Consider the following 16,751-nt stretch of genomic DNA (forward strand, 5'->3'; position numbering starts at 1 on the left):
CGAAATTCTCTTAGTTCGTATGCTTAGCATTACATTTCATGTAGCTAATAGGGTTACATATAAGACTCTTTGAATTTAAGGTTAGTTGCTATCGTGCTCATATTGCTATATTTACATAATGAAGAATTTAATTTCACTTCCCAGGTAATGGATGGTAGAGCAAGAGAGTCTCATGCTCATGGTACGTATCAGCGTAGTCTACATATAACACTAAAAATTTAAAAATAAAACCATTCGCTAAATATCTTATAATTCATCAAAGATCTTTTTACGTAGAATGTACGTTAATCATCTATGTATTAAAAAGTTGTCGGATATACGATTTAGGGTCTAACTATAATCCCTTAATATGATAAGCTAAAATAACTCTAAAAATAAGAAATGGGGCGGCCCTTAAAAGGGCCAATTATGTACTTATTGGTTAAATACAATTGAAGAACTAAACTTCTTAGCCTCCGAATCCGTAAAGAGTACGTCCTTGTCTCTTCAGGGCATAGACAACATCCATGGCAGTGACAGTCTTCCTCTTGGCGTGTTCAGTGTAGGTGACGGCGTCACGGATAACATTCTCTAGGAAAACCTTGAGGACACCTCGAGTCTCCTCATAAATCAAACCAGAGATACGCTTGACACCACCACGGCGGGCCAAACGACGGATAGCGGGTTTGGTGATACCTTGGATATTATCACGAAGAACTTTGCGATGACGCTTAGCGCCTCCCTTTCCTAAGCCTTTTCCTCCTTTACCACGTCCAGTCATTGTAACTACAAATTAGAAATGATACTCAAAATGGGGAACTAAAACTATTTATACTAACAGACAAGCGCGCGCGCGCCTTTCTTGTTTTTAATGCAGCTGGAGTACTGAGTAGTAACTGTTCATCACTACTGTCTATGATCAATTCCGATTTTTTTTTCTTTTCAGTTAGTACTAGCAGTGTACTACTCAGCGAAATAAAAAAGAGAAAAAAGTTTTCTTCAATAATTCAAACTATTTCGTTAAATTTCTAATAGAAAGAAGGGTATTTGATTATCTTTATATGTAGATGTCAATAAAATGCAAAAATAATTTGATCATATAAATATTTATTATATTTTAAGAAGATGATAAGTTCTATTAATTCAAAGAAAAATAAATTATTATATATTTTTGGCTAGAAACTTTTCCTTTTGTAGAATAAAAAACCTACATTTTCTGAGATGCTTATAATTTTGTACAATTTACAACTTGTATAAGTAGATTGTAAGAGTGAATGAGATGAAAAAGTATTTTATATTGGATATATCTACATAATCTCCTTGTTATTGAAATTATATGGAATGTCTGATACCTATTTCAAAGATGTACTTTTTGACTTATCTGATGAAAATTACAAATTGATATTGATCATATAATCATTAATTAAGTGAGAGCCTACAGATCTTTCAGTTATAATGAGTAACATATTACATAAATTAATGGAAGTGATGATAGAATCAGCTAATAGTTGATAATAAATATTCTTAAATACAACTTCAATTAGAAATGGTGAGGGAAAAAAACTTCAATCTTCTACGGGAGTTGATATTGGAACAATGAAGGTGAGATCATTTCGGAAAAATGGGGAATTTCAATTTATATTCTAACATAGTATTATGTAACGTAATCCAGTTACCGATTTACAATTATTTGACATCGTGAATCGTCTCATACCTAAACGTCCTGCTTTTACCGCCATTTTTTCCCTCCCTTTATATAGGGTCTTACACTAACAGCGCTCACATTTTTTTAAATAAAACGAAAACGGTTTGAGATATCGACGATTTCTTTATTTGCCGTTAAAATATATTCAAGTTAATTTATGAATGAAATTCGATGTCGTTTGAATGACCACCACGTGCACGTTCTTGTGTCAACTTGATCTTATACGGGTGTAGGCCAAGATCTTTTCGCAAAATTCGCCACAATGATGTCACAGAGATGCCCAACGATTGAGAGAAAAATTTGGGTCATCTTGAATTGATGCGCTTACGGCAGCAATATTTTTTAGACTTCGTGCATTTATTTGTCTCACTGGCACAGAAACATTATGTAGCGTGTATGTGGACTCAAATTTTTTAACCAAACGTTGAATTGTTAATTTTGCAGATGGATTACGTTGACCCTAAATTGGCGATAACGCTCTTAAAGTTTGGATCAAAGACTCACCCCTTTTGTAATAAATTTTAATAATTTGCAAGCATTGCTCGAGTGTGTACTGCTACATGATAAAACTACAATTATTTCTGAGCAAACCTGTCAAAGAAACAATAACAAATATGACGTCGTTTTTGAAATCTATCAACGTAAAGTGTGAGCGTCCCTATTGAAAAACCCTTAATTACTGATTTTTTCCTTTTCATTATACAGCAATCTGGCATTTTTCTCCTCTATTTTCTCTCCTCTGGCTACTGTTTCTTCCTTTCATTTATTTTTCCCCGCGCAATTATTGGTTACCATTATACCTTCGTTCCCAAAAAATAAAATAATTCAAAAATAGTCCTACATTTTGTCTAAACATTTTTATGCGTATCCTACTTCTACAACAGTTTCTTTAACCTTTAGACATAAAGTACTATATGTTTAGTAGACGGTATTATGATAGTTTTTGATATTTAACGACGGTAATTGAGTATTTATCCTTGTTAAGTGAGTTGATATGGGTCATATTCCTTCAGAATAACCTGTGTTTGCTTGGCCAGTTTGATAAAAAAATATGATATAATCTTCATAATCGATATTTTCCGTGTAATATACATTTACTAATAAACCAATATTCATTGCCAACTTTCTTTTCAACTTATGAATGCATAATCATTAGTAATTTAACCAAGAAACAAGTTGAATCATTTGTAATCCAATAGTCTTTAATTTATTTACAACGAACATTTAGCCTTATAAAGAGATTTTCAACTATTCAATGAATAAGGCACATTTAATTTCTACAAATCTATTTTTTTAGGGAAACAGTTTTGAAATGGATTGATGTTCGCTTCTTCTGGGCGTTCCCTCCCTAACATAGAAATTTAAAGTGTATTTTATTGTTAGCTATGGTTCTTTCTGGCTCCCCCCCCCACCTATTTAGTGTTTGGAACAGCGTTGATTTGTAGAATTATAATTAACTCTTGTTCAGCAGCAATTATTGAATAATTATAATAGTTGGCAAGAATTGGCTAACAGCAACCAAATGATTTTGGACATCAGTTACTATATTTACGTGGGTCGTTTGAAAAGTATTTGCAAACTCCGAGAGATGTCACTACTGACGGGTATTCCAAGAGATGTTTCTAACTAAAACATAACCTCGATACGTGTTAGTAATGTCATCTCTCGGACTTTTCAAATGAGCCTCGTATATGTACATCATTAAAGGAAAAAATTGACCCATCTGGTTGGAAGTTGGTTTCTCCAAGAAATACTACTAACTAAACATAACCTCAATACGGGCCTGTAGTGCCATTTCTTTCCAAACAAGCCTCGTATATGTACTTGATTAATGGTTATTTTAAGTTTATTAGTTAGTTCTAAAAATATATAATCATTTTTTCTTGATTTTTGGAGTTCTTTTAAAGTTATTTTAAGTTATTTATGATGAAATATTTATATATAGTTTGGGACAAGCTACTCTTTGGCTAACGTCAACTTTTACATATAGGTACTAGCTATAGAATACAACGTATTTGTATTTCTAAAACTTTGATAACCAAGGTAACACTCCCAAATAAGACCTGGGTTGAAGCTATAAATATTAATAGATATTTGAAAAGAAGATAGAGAGAAAAACAAATGTCAGATGTTTGTAAAATGAAAAGAAGTATTAAAAATGGAGGGAAAATGATAGGATTGGGAGGGAAAAAATGGCGGTAAAATGTAGGAGTCTTCATTTCCTCCCGAAAAGATGAGTGGAAAATTTTTATCAGTGGTGTTAAGTAATTAACACCACTGATAAAAATGTTGACAATTTGAGGACTCTTAGGGAGGAGAGGAGCTTAGATGTCATGACGTTTTATTAAATCAGCTCCAAGTAGCTATGAGAGGAAGGAAATAAAAACAAATCGTACTCATTATATAGTAAGGATATTATTTGCATGTTGATACTCAATTCTACTCCGAGTCAAACCCTCATTGTTACTCTTTGTGTTTCATGAGCACTCTCTCTAGTTATTATTTTATTCTTAAATATTCTGTCTTAAATAATAATAATGATAACAGCTTTGAAAACAAAAACAAAAAAACCCTAATTGCCGACTAGTGAAAGCCACTCCCGCTTTCTAGGACATATTTTATACATCTCTGCCAATTCATATATTATTATTATTATCAAAGTCCTAACACCTAACTGCTAGGATTGGTAGAAACAGAATAGCCAAAAGACAAGGAAGAATAAGAAGGGCGTGCGCTGAAGTATATAAATTATTTTTGACAACAGCTAGGCTGCGTATAAATATACTCGCTCCATCTTCCATTCTATCATTCTTACAGCTCTGATCAACTTCGAAATATGGCACGTACAAAGCAAACCGCTCGTAAATCCACAGGAGGAAAAGCTCCCCGTAAGCAATTGGCAACTAAGGCTGCCAGAAAATCTGCCCCCGCTACCGGAGGTGTGAAGAAGCCTCACAGGTACAGACCCGGAACTGTCGCTCTCCGTGAGATTCGTAGGTACCAAAAGTCAACTGAGCTTCTTATCCGCAAGTTGCCCTTCCAACGTCTTGTCCGTGAGATTGCCCAGGATTTCAAGACTGACTTGCGTTTCCAGTCCTCTGCTGTCATGGCTCTTCAAGAAGCTTCCGAGGCTTATCTTGTTGGACTCTTTGAGGATACCAACTTGTGTGCAATCCACGCCAAGCGTGTTACAATCATGCCCAAGGATATCCAACTCGCTCGCCGTATCCGTGGCGAACGTGCTTGAATGAATTGCTACTATTTCTAATACAAAGCAAATCCGGCCCTTTTAAGGGCCACTAAATATTAATTAAGAGCATTTTCTGGCCATGAGTTATTATTGGGTAATGTTGAATATATTCTAGCGTCAATTATGTTTGAGTACTTGTAGTCATGATGACAGGTTAAGTGATTAGCAACATAGAGAGGGTGTGCCGGGCGAAACCGATAAAAGTAAGAGAGAGAAGCAGTTGGTAGCCATGTGAGAGGGTGCGTGACTGGGGTGTAGATGTCGCTCGGGTTAGTTGAAGGCGGTAGCTTTGATATAACGGATTTGTTGTTTAAACTTTAAATTATACGTTAATCTACTATTTTAAATAAAAATACTAATCTTATTTGTGAAGTAAACGACTAATTGTTCTCTGTGCTAACACGCCAATTCCAAGATGATTCGGAAGCCTTTGGGTACGAAGAACATGCAACGTGAGCAGAGTGGCTCCAGCTTCAAGACACCAAGTGCTCGGAAGGCGGATGTGTCCTCTGAGATGCCGAACAATGAGAATGGGAAGAACTCTTCCGACAAACGTTGGGAGTTAAACGACTTTGATATCGGTCGTCCCTTGGGAAAAGGCAAGTTTGGAAATGTGTATTTGGCCCGAGAGAAGAAGTCCAAGTTCATAGTTGCCCTGAAGGTGATGTTCAAGAACCAGCTGAAGAAGGCGAATGTGGAGCATCAGCTGAGGCGGGAGATCGAGATCCAGAGTCATCTAAGACACCCTCATATTTTGAGACTGTATGGCTATTTCTACGATGAGACCCGTGTTTATTTAATCCTGGAGTTTGCGTCCAAAGGCGAGCTCTACAAACTCCTTAAAAATGAGCCTCTCAAGAGATTTGAAGAAACTCTAGCTGCAAGATACATTTATCAAATGTCAGGAGCTCTGGACTATTTGCACTCTAAAAAAGTGATTCATAGAGACATTAAACCAGAAAACCTTCTCCTTGATTCAAAAGGGAATTTAAAGATAGCCGATTTTGGGTGGTCTGTTCATGCTCCCTCCTCACGGAGAGGCACAATGTGCGGCACTTTAGACTACCTATCACCTGAAATGATTGAAGGGCGGTCCCATGATGAAAAAGTGGACCTTTGGTCTCTTGGCATTCTATGTTTTGAGTTCCTGGTGGGGAAACCTCCCTTTGAAACGGATAACCAGCAAGAGACATACAAAAAGATTACAAATGTGGATATTGAATGGCCTAGCTTTATATCGCCAGAAGCCAGGGATTTGATTTCTAAGTTGCTACAAAAAATCCCTGAGAGAAGACTCCCACTAAAGGAAGTTATAGTGCATCCTTGGATTATGAAGTATCGTTCTTCCATCACTAAAGGAGTCTCATCCTCCTCTTCATCTACTTCTTCATCCACAAATTGATCATCAAAGTGTTCCCATTCATTATATTTTACTCATCGACGATATAAAATCAAGTTTATTTTATATAATTCATTTCATGCTTTTTGTTATAGCTTCTACATTCAATTAACCTTGCAATCTAAAAACTCAAAAACAAACGACAATCTAATGATAATTTTATAATTTTTTTATATTGTGTAAATGCAATTATTCTATCTTTGTAATATCTCAAAGATATATTCAATAATAATAATATATTTAACTTTGTTGTCACTCACAAAATGTCTCATTTAATGTGTACTTATTCAATTTCTATATAAATATGTCAGACCTTAATTCTATCTTCTTAGTTTTGCAAGCTATTCAATCAGATAACCAATTGATGTATATTTTTGCCTATTTATAAATTTAACTAGTGATTGAAATTTGTTTTGTTGTTTCACGTTATGTGTGAATGGCATTTTAGCTAAATTCCGTTGTAATTCTTTTTGTGTGTTGTAAAATGTTTAATAAATAAGCTAAATATAATTAATCAATAAAATAATTTTACATGATTCTTTTATAATTTGCCAAAAGTTTAATATAGTAATCATAATGTGTAGCAACTTTGTCTGGAACGATTTGAAAAAAACAAACAAAATTGATCCTCTAAGATCACAAGTATAAGTAAAAAATATATTTAAGTTACTTGAGTCATATTTCTATAATATCCTAACTACCTGAATTTTTAAGCTTACTAACTTTCAATGTCTTTTCGTACTTATTCTTTCAGATACTTCCCATCTATAAAAAATAAGCAATCTAAAAGTTTTTTATCTTTGTAAATAAAGTATACAGATAGATAAAATAAGTTGCTTGAATTTCGAAGTTATTTTAACTGTCAGAGTTGTAGTCGAAAATTTAAAAATATCAGAACGTTATTCCAAAGCAAGTGTATACCTACGTTAACTCATGAATAATATATTGCAAAATTAATGTATCTATACACCAGTGGTCTCCAATCTGTGGGTCACAGCCCCAACTGGGTTTGCTGGACAATATGTCTGAAGTTTTTGTTTCATATAAAATGTCCTTGATTTTGTGTTCTCGGGTTAATATCAATATTCTCTCATTATAATAGTCAAATAAACTAAAATTTCAGGCTGCCCATCATGATTCGAGAGACAAGTATCAAGAAAAAGAAAATATCGTAAGGAATTTTTAAAGTAGAAATTTACTTTCATATTTGAAGCAGGAATTGAAATACCACAATGTGTCATTTTTATTGAAATTATAGATGCCGAATCGATGGAGTCCAACAAAATCAAACGCCATTTTGACACTGCACATCCTAACTTTACGAACAAGTTGGTCCCCTATTTTAAGAACAAAGCTGTTCCCAAGAAAACACAAACAGGCTTGACTTTGGTGGGAAATACCAACAGCAAAATATGGCAGCCATTGAAACTTTATATTTGTTGATTCTCTGAATCGCCAAAGCCAAGAAACGAGGAGTTGATGCCGCCAGCAACCAGAGATATTGTTCTAGTTATGGTTGGAGTTTAATATGTTAACAAATCGAATACAATATCCTTGTTTGATAACACTGTGACTGTATCTAGAAGAATAACGACATCTCTGTTGATATTATGGAGTAAGTAATCCAGGAAATTAAATCAGCTTCACTTAGATTATTAAGTATCCGGCTTGATGAATCACCAGATATTGGAAACTGTTCTCAGTTACTGATTTACGTGGGTATATTTATGAAGACGATCAGATCTATCAAGAAAGAAGCAAGTACAACCTTATCAAATACGCTTTTTTGCAGTTTTAACTATTTTGTAGTTAATATATATCCAATTGTTGTGTTGTAAAATTATTATGATTCAATTATTTAAAATTTGTAAATATAAGACATTGTGGCAATAAATTTTCAGATATTAAGAAGTCAAGAAGTCAAATTTAATATATAGCCTTTTATTAGTTAACTTCAAAAATACAGTGAAGGAGGATCCAACCTGACAAATTTTATCCTTGAGGTAACTTGGCAATTGTTATCAAGGAGTCACGGCATCAGAAAGGTTGGGAACTACTGCTAGACATTGAAATACGTCCTTCTTTACAAGCTATTTATAAAATAAACCACCCCACTTTTATAAAATGATTTTTGGTAGAATATCAACACATTTCTATCCTAAAATTCTCTCTATATTTATGAAAACTTGAGCGAGTGTGATTTTTCTACAACTTCATTGACAATGGTTATTCCATAAACCATTCTGATACACATACAACAAATAATACATAAGATTTTATTTTTTTTAAATAATATATCTTTCTTAAATGTTTGTAAGTACCGGATGAGTCCACTTTTTTGAAAAAGAAACAAAAATAACCGTATACGAATATCGATAAGCAGGTTTTATTCCTAAAAAATACCACAATCAGAGTAATTTAAAAATAAAGTTTTTTTAATTTTCAAAGTTGATTTATTCATTATTTCCAAAAATTCTTCTCCAGTCTTTTCAAGTAAAAGAGATCAACTCCACATCAAATATCTCAAAATTTTGGCCGATCGAGTTTCATGACTCAAGTCCATTGATTTGATCAACATGATTAACGATGTAATTTATTACAACTCAATGCTAATCTTGTAACAATTATTATGGCAAACGATTTATATGAGCAGATAACTAACAGTACCTTTCAATATGATACAAAATAACAAATATTTAATCATGGCTGTCTATATCTAGCAATGAATCTGCCAATATTTCCCGTTCATCCTGTAAAACAAGTTCTTCATTTTCAAGCACCAATCGATCAAAATCATGCATAGTTTCTAGAGTCACATGGGCAGACATGATATTTTTTTGCTTTTCTGGTTTCATTTGGAAAAATGCTTTAATCCTTGGTATAGTAAGAACAACTCGGTCGTCCCATCGATAAGTGATAATTTCATCAATGATGATCTGTCGAGTACGGTCTGCAGACATCTTCCGATTCTTGTCTGACCTCCCATACTGGTACAACATTCGAAGCTTACACAAAACATCATGAGACATTATTTCCGAAACATTCGCAGGATATTTTGCCCATGCTTTGGTGATTATAGGTGGTATAGTTTGATTTCGAATAGATAGATTTGATGAGTGAATTACTTCAATAGCAACAGCATTATCAACGGCAAAACGATAGGCTAAAGACCTTGGGGTTACTCTTTCGTCATGATTCACAGAGTGTTTCCAAGAAATATTGGCATCTACAAATATATCAGGCTTGAGGGATGTGAAATCGTACAAACTTGACGTTTGAATAGCTCTTCTTGGATAATTCATCAACTGATTATATCCAATTACTTCTGGAGTAGTTATTCCAGAAGATGCTATTATTCCAACACTTTCTTTATACCAAACTATTTCATGAGTTTCATGACTATCCACTTGGGTAGTCTTAAATGATTTCTCCAGAATTGGACCTTTCAAATCCGTACAATCAATCAAATGAACCGTTGTTCCAGCAATTCCTCCACGATATGATAGAGCTTTGACTATATCTTCCTCAACCTGCACGTCAATACCGTCCTCCACGTACGATTTCAACATTGCATCGATATGAGAAAAGTGTGTATCAAGATGATCACGACCAGTTTGAACTTCTGTAAATAGCCATTTGCAGACTATTGGGGTTGAAGTTTCCTTGTTCAAATGATAAATATATGGAATGAGCTCTTGTGATACAAAACATGAAGCGTTGTTGCTTTGAAAACAAATTTCTTTTATGCATGATCGTCTATCTATAATGGACTGTTTAAGCTCATTTAATAAAGCTGCTGTAAGAATATAATCTTGTCTACCATATCCCTTAATTACATAATTTACAAAGGTGTGTTGAAAAATCATTTTCCCATCATCTTTTACTACCCATCGAATTTCGTTTGTTCCAATAACATTCATAGCTTTCTTCCTGTAGTATTCAATCTGACCTTCACAATACTTCATTGGAAGAACTTTTTGCTTATGCCCAATTACCACCAAAATCCTTGAGCTATCTCCTTTAAGCCACTCCACAACTTCTTCAATAGCATTAAATTGGGCCCTTGATCTCAATTGATGAGCCATATATTGTTGAAGTATTAGTGTCAATTTCGGTAGGGCAGATATCATTGATTCGATTTCAATTTGATCCTCATTTGTAACTAGTTTCTTCACTTGTTCTAAATATTCCATCACCGTTTTATCGAAAAAGATAAAAACATTTATACATTTCCAACATCCTTTAGTTCCATGATTAATAGAACATTCCCCACCCAAAGCACATGTGCAACAATGGGACTTGTCACTACTTAAAATGCTCAAGTGATTGTGCGAATAACTCCACATAATGAATTCCTGAATATCTTTCCATTCATCAATTAACTCAATCGATTTCTTTTTTATTTGATCAGGGATTTGAAAGACACATAACCTTTTCATCATAAGCACAAATTCGTTAATAGCATCTCGTATTCGAATATAATAAATCGATAAACCAGGTTTAACCTCATCACGATTTGTCATTAATCTCACTAAATCCCGAAATGTATCTCTACCAACTCGCTCACACTCATCAATTACTTCTACATATTCGTCATATAATGTCTTAACAGACTTTCCACCACATCCATAAAATGCCATATTTTTAAATAAGAATCCAGCCAAATTTATATCCCGTGAGTATCCTGGCCTCACTTTGAGCGAACTCTGCAGAAATGAAATGAGTGCAGATAACTTGGCTCCATCAATACGAAAGGTATAGTCATGTTTAGGAATTTTCTTTCCCATCAGGAGTAGATTATATGTTTTCCTCAAGGACGCAAACTTCACTTTCCCCATTTTTCTACGAATGGGATTGATTTCACTTTGTTTCTCTACAGGTAATACCGAAAATGCTTTTTCCAAAAAGTTTTTTGTATCCAACCTTTTCATGGAGGATGCAAGAACGCTCTGGGAAATGATGGAGACTTCTCGATTTCCATAAAAAGATAATTTTGTGAGAGCATTAGTGATTTCTTCATCCTTATTTGATTGACAACTTTCATGAAGTTGGTCCTGGAGATATTGTGCTTGACACTCATCCTCTACTAGAAGCAAAGACACTGCATTTATGATTTTCTTCAAGAATAATGTTGCTCTTTTCCTAATTAGTTCATCTTTTTCAATTTGTTGGAATCCATTGTCTGGAAATCGCTGAGCACATGTCTCAGGATTCGGTATGGAGAGTAACTGCAATAACTCGAGCAAGACAGGCTTTTTAGGATGCTCCTCACCCTCACGGACTCTTTTACATGATTGACTTTTCAATGGGGGATAGTATCTTTTCTTTGCTTCCGTTTTAGGAAGATTTAGTTGTTTGGAAGAAGAAGCTTTGTTTTGGGATTGACGAGGCCTTCCGGTGGCTCTATTATGCCGATTCCCTTGGAGACATGAAGGGGAATCACACTTGATACAGACCCCGCATTCCTTACATGCCCCTCTTTTAAAACGACGATGTTCATAGCATACCCCCACTTTGGGCGAAATTGGGGAACGTTTAGCTGTAAATAAAAGGGAATAGGAGTCTTGGCTCATAGAAATATTCGCAAGCTCACCTTCTGAACGAGCATTCATGATCGAGATGGATTACACAAAGCAGATCATTCCTAGTAGTAGTAACACCTATAACTTATAAGTCTATAGACGATCGGATATAACTAGCAATAAGCCTTTCCAGTAAAAAGATGAACCATCCATTATTATTTATTTATATAAAAAAACTGCAATTCATTTTTATTTTGTATTATTTATCATTATTTGAGATTAGGTAAATTTTCCGTCGTAGGGAAACTACAAACAAAGTCGTCAATGGAAATTTGTAATATAAATAACAGTTAATAGTACCACTATAGCTATAACTATAATACTATTACATTACTATTTATTTGTAAATATAAAAATACTTGTAATTTTAATAATATTTTGTTAGCTTAAAGCTTTTATTATTAAATTATTATCCAATCACAATCATTTAAGAGGGCGCCACTATACATGGCGCGCATTTTATTCTTTTTTACTTTACTATAAATAGCGAAGAATTTGCCTTATTTGTTATTAGTCACTTCTATTCGCTCATCATGGCTCGTACCAAACAAACCGCTCGTAAATCCACCGGTGGAAAGGCTCCCCGCAAACAATTGGCAACCAAGGCTGCCAGAAAGTCTGCTCCCGCTACTGGAGGCGTGAAGAAGCCTCACAGGTACAGACCCGGAACTGTCGCTCTCCGTGAGATCCGTAGGTACCAAAAGTCAACTGAGCTTCTTATCCGCAAGTTGCCCTTCCAACGTCTTGTCCGTGAGATTGCCCAGGACTTCAAGACTGACTTGCGTTTCCAGTCCTCTGCTGTCATGGCTCTTCAAGAAGCTTCTGAGGCTTATCTTGTTGGTCTCTTTGAGGACACTAACTTGTGTGCCATCCACGCCAAGCGTGTTACGATCATGCCCAAGGATATTCAACTCGCTCGCCGCATCCGTGGTGAACGTGCTTAATTTTTTCATCTAGATCTTATGCTCATTGAACAAAGTCTTAATATTAGGTTCTTATCAGAACCACTCCTTTTGTTTTTTAGAACACATTTAAGTAGTTAATATTTTATGTTGAATGCACGAAGTATATCATACCGAAGGGGAAAGTTGAAAGATTACTAGAAAGAAAAAAATCAAATATGATTAAATTCTATCGAAGAAAGAGCTAATTTTATGCACAAGATTTCCTTCTATTCCTTTCAGAGTTTTAATTGTATTTTAATTGCCTTTATTAGTGAATATAGAGTAGTAGTAAAAAAGTTATTTTTGGTAAACTTCCATAAGTCGATGATAACATACGTATATGATTAGGTAAATTTTAGGATTTTGTCATAACAAGTAGCAAAGTTTAAAAAAAATCGATTGACTGATATAAACGTAATTGAACTTGCAAAATTGGGTTTTGTAAAACACTAATTTAGTTGTGTAATATACATAAATAACTAATTTAACTATGGCTACGTATACTTTCTTTTTGTAAAATATATAGACTTAATACATCTAAATTCGACTTTTTAAAATTTTTCATTAAAAAAAGTTAATTTTGTCAACTTCCAGAGATTTTCGGTAAAATACGGGCATGATCCGGTAAACTTTAGGACTTAGTTTATGAAATAGCAATATTTTATAAAAATCGATCGATTGACATACACATTATTGAACTTGCAAAATTTTGTTCACAATGACTGATAAACAAAATATGACATATTGAAGACACGTCATGACGTCATTTATAAAAAACCTTCAATCGAAAGTGTGATATTATACTATAGTCTATAGTATAATATCACACTTTCGATTGAAGGTTTTTTTATAGACTATAAGTTATAACTAAGGGTGTATGTTATGTAACAATTATAAATATGATATAACATAACTTATTTTATATCAATGAGTTCTTATATTATCTGGAGGAGCTGGAGCAGATAGGACACTACCTTCTGGCGTCGGACTACATCGATTATCCAAATTCTTAATTCGTAAACATTAATGGATCAACAAAATCCCTTCACAAATAATATATATATATATTATAACGAATCCTCATAGATATCTACGTCTAATTCTGTAGTTTGCTCATTACATTTTAAAGAAATATATTATTTTGATACTCTTAAAAGATAGAAAACACAAAGACTTAAGCCTGAGGCCTACCCTTCAATTTCTCCCAAAAATAAACCATTAAAGAAGAGAGCTATTCAAAATTCTATGGCATATGAAAAAATTATTCCTGTAGTTAAGAAAATAACTTTAAAACCAACTATAGACGACATATTTGATGATCTTATCTTTAAGGCAATGAATAAGCAACTTCCGAAAGATAACAGTTTCATTAACGAAACAGAATTTATAATATTATTTTTTCTCAAGGTTGAAGATGTACCAGAAATATAATACGATATAAAAAAAATTCGTAATCTAACTTTTAATTTATTTTGTCACTGAGATAAATTATCAGAAGATGTTGTTTTATTTTTATGCCCTGAAGGAAAAAATTATTTTTTTTTACAGTTCTAAAAATAATTTCCTTGGCGCTTATAATTTGGGTGAGTGATCTCAATCCAAAGCCAATAATAGAATAGATAAATTGATGAGTGAAATAGAACAAGAAATGTCTGATTACCTTATAGTTAAAATGAATTATATAAAAGAACAATTCTTTCTTTTAGTTCAAAATAAAGAGGAATACTCAAATAAGCTCTTATCATTGGCTGCCATATGGTTTAGAACATCATTAAACTTCTATAATGATGTTAGAAAATTCTTATCCTTACGTCGTAGTAATTATTTGACGAGAATAAGCTTTTTAAGTATAGAATGTGGAATAAATGATTCCATTAAAATGTACTTAAAACAAAGAATAAAATAATTAAACAGCTTCCAACGTTATTTTCATTTAATGATAAATGAAGGTATGCAATTTTGTAAATATATGAAGATATAACTATATATATTTAAAAAATATATATAGTTATACAAGTCATAGACTCGAGTTTGCAAGTGGAAAATGCTAAGGAAAAGTTGATGGGAATGTATACTTCGATATGTAATCCAATAAACTCCAACAAAACAATATATCCTTTTTTGATATAGTACATAATTTAACAAATTGTATTTAAATACTCTACTCACTCAAAGGTAACTTCCCAAGCTGGGTTATTCCTTCATTAGAATTATATTATATATTACTTAAAATTATTTTATTTTATAAATTTAAGATTTGGAAATCGGGTTAGTCCGACAGCTGAAGGAAGTTTCCTACCGGCTTCAGTTCGATACCAAACAAAAATACACTTGTTTACCATAACGAATGAATTATTTTATTATTACAAGATTAATATCTATTAAACAAGTATAATATCAATTATTATTTGAATGAAACTGATACTACATAATCTTGTACAAACAGGAACTGAAGTTGATACTTTATTTTTGAAGGGCAAATTTATCCGTTTAAATAATTAGTTCAATTATTTTTTAACGATTTACTTTATAAAATATTTTAATAAATATCTACTTTGATTTTGAGCTGTGAACGTGAAGTGAGTCCATCATTCTTGCAAAAACAAAAAACAATTTTTGGGGATTTAAAATGCTAACCCAAAATGAAAGAGTTAAATAAAACACCACGTGATTTGTTAAAAAACTACAACAACGACAAACTATTACTCTTTTATAATTGATCATAAAAGATCATATGAGTTTACCAACAAGAATTTGTCATAAAAATTGATTATAATCAGTACAACAGGTTGCATGATTGGAGCTTGTGCTCCTCCAGATAGTACTCATTGAATATATATTTTTATTATTTAAAATTGTTATTACCCACAGTATTTTAGATATTTATGTTAAATACAATAATATATATATTATTTTATAATTTGAGAGATAGCATTTTGATTTAATTAAAAGTTGCGTTTTAATATAATTAGTTCAGATGTTATTGGCTATTGGATTTGGCATCTAGCTATATAAACATAAAATTCAAAAGAACAAGCAACGTCCGTTTTTGAGGAGGTCTCTGAGGAAAATTCAATTTTCGGCTTAGAAAAAGTGTAATAACTCAGTGTTTATCCAACAAATAGTAGTAATTTTGGTGTCAACGAAATTTTACACTCAATTTACATTGCAGGGACTTATTTAAAGTCATTGATTTAGTTATTTTTGATTTTTTGTAACCTACCTATATAGAGGAAGAACCTCTTATTAATTATTAAATCTCATCGAAGAAATACATTTTTTGAGGGAATATCCATGACATTAGTAAATGAATTATTATGCTATATATCTAGTAATTACTAATGAGATTTCAGTTCCTTCGTAGTTCATCATATTTATCTTGTATTTGAGAAGAGTGTCTCTTGATGAATCTGTTTTTGTAGATTTAATTAAAGGTTACGTCGTAATATAATTAATCACACTAAGTAACTCATTGCTCACCTCTTGTAAAATTGATTTGATATCCCTTTTTTGATTCATTAAATGTTAAAAATAGTGTTTCTCATTTGATTGCCAGAAGGATTATACGTTTGTGGTTCATTTTTGAAGAATTTATTATCAAGGATGCCTAATCCTCCCCTCTACACACACATATATATAGAGGATATCTGCTTGAATATGTGTCTTCAACCTCAGGAATTTCAAACTTATAATATAAATTAAGAAGTTAAGTGTGGATAATTCAACATTTTAAGCATGAACTAGTCCATTTTTTGTCTATTTTCATGCAACGAATTGCTATTATCGCCACTACTCAAACAAAATATACGGCACATAATGAAGTTGGGTTGATATTTCTAGATTTCAAATTGATTTTGATAATTTATAGTGAGATCAAGTTCAATTTCTTTTT

At 32.9% G+C, this 16,751-nt stretch overlaps 5 protein-coding genes across 5 annotated transcripts; 3 read left to right on the top strand and 2 right to left on the bottom strand.

The window, feature by feature from the left end:
• Window positions 1-375: 375 nt before the first annotated feature.
• On the bottom strand, window positions 376-791 carry LOC139904883 (histone H4). Its single transcript, XM_071886868.1, has one exon. It carries the CDS (start codon window positions 758-760, stop codon window positions 449-451), a length of 312 nt encoding a protein of 103 aa, XP_071742969.1. The 5' UTR covers window positions 761-791; the 3' UTR covers window positions 376-448.
• Window positions 792-4,520: 3,729 nt separating this feature from the next.
• On the top strand, window positions 4,521-6,856 carry LOC121114457 (histone H3). The gene has a single exon (XM_040708431.2). The coding sequence runs from the start codon at window positions 4,521-4,523 to the stop codon at window positions 4,929-4,931; it is 411 nt and encodes a 136-aa protein (XP_040564365.2). The 3' UTR covers window positions 4,932-6,856.
• LOC139904681 (aurora kinase A-A-like) lies at window positions 5,350-6,856 on the top strand. Its single transcript, XM_071886869.1, has one exon. The coding sequence runs from the start codon at window positions 5,350-5,352 to the stop codon at window positions 6,334-6,336; it is 987 nt and encodes a 328-aa protein (XP_071742970.1). The 3' UTR covers window positions 6,337-6,856.
• A 1,841-nt stretch (window positions 6,857-8,697) lies between these two features.
• LOC121114456 (uncharacterized) lies at window positions 8,698-12,371 on the bottom strand. Its single transcript, XM_040708430.2, has 2 exons — window positions 11,927-12,371; window positions 8,698-11,872 (listed from the first exon to the last, which is right to left on the bottom strand). The coding sequence occupies exons 1-2, from the start codon at window positions 11,943-11,945 to the stop codon at window positions 9,030-9,032; spliced, it is 2,862 nt and encodes a 953-aa protein (XP_040564364.1). The 5' UTR covers window positions 11,946-12,371; the 3' UTR covers window positions 8,698-9,029.
• A 77-nt stretch (window positions 12,372-12,448) lies between these two features.
• Window positions 12,449-13,159, top strand: LOC139904884 (histone H3). The gene has a single exon (XM_071886870.1). The coding sequence runs from the start codon at window positions 12,449-12,451 to the stop codon at window positions 12,857-12,859; it is 411 nt and encodes a 136-aa protein (XP_071742971.1). The 3' UTR covers window positions 12,860-13,159.
• The last annotated feature ends 3,592 nt before the right edge of the window (window positions 13,160-16,751 follow it).

Source organism: Lepeophtheirus salmonis, chromosome 3 (genome assembly GCF_016086655.4).
Source record: "Lepeophtheirus salmonis chromosome 3, UVic_Lsal_1.4, whole genome shotgun sequence".
NCBI lineage: Eukaryota > Metazoa > Arthropoda > Copepoda > Siphonostomatoida > Caligidae > Lepeophtheirus > Lepeophtheirus salmonis.

Coding starts and splice junctions, on each gene's coding strand:
- LOC139904883 (XM_071886868.1), bottom strand. CDS start 760: ATGACTGGACGTGGTAAAGGAGGAAAAGGCTTAGGAAAGGGAGGCGCT.
- LOC139904884 (XM_071886870.1), top strand. CDS start 12,449: ATGGCTCGTACCAAACAAACCGCTCGTAAATCCACCGGTGGAAAGGCT.
- LOC139904681 (XM_071886869.1), top strand. CDS start 5,350: ATGATTCGGAAGCCTTTGGGTACGAAGAACATGCAACGTGAGCAGAGT.
- LOC121114457 (XM_040708431.2), top strand. CDS start 4,521: ATGGCACGTACAAAGCAAACCGCTCGTAAATCCACAGGAGGAAAAGCT.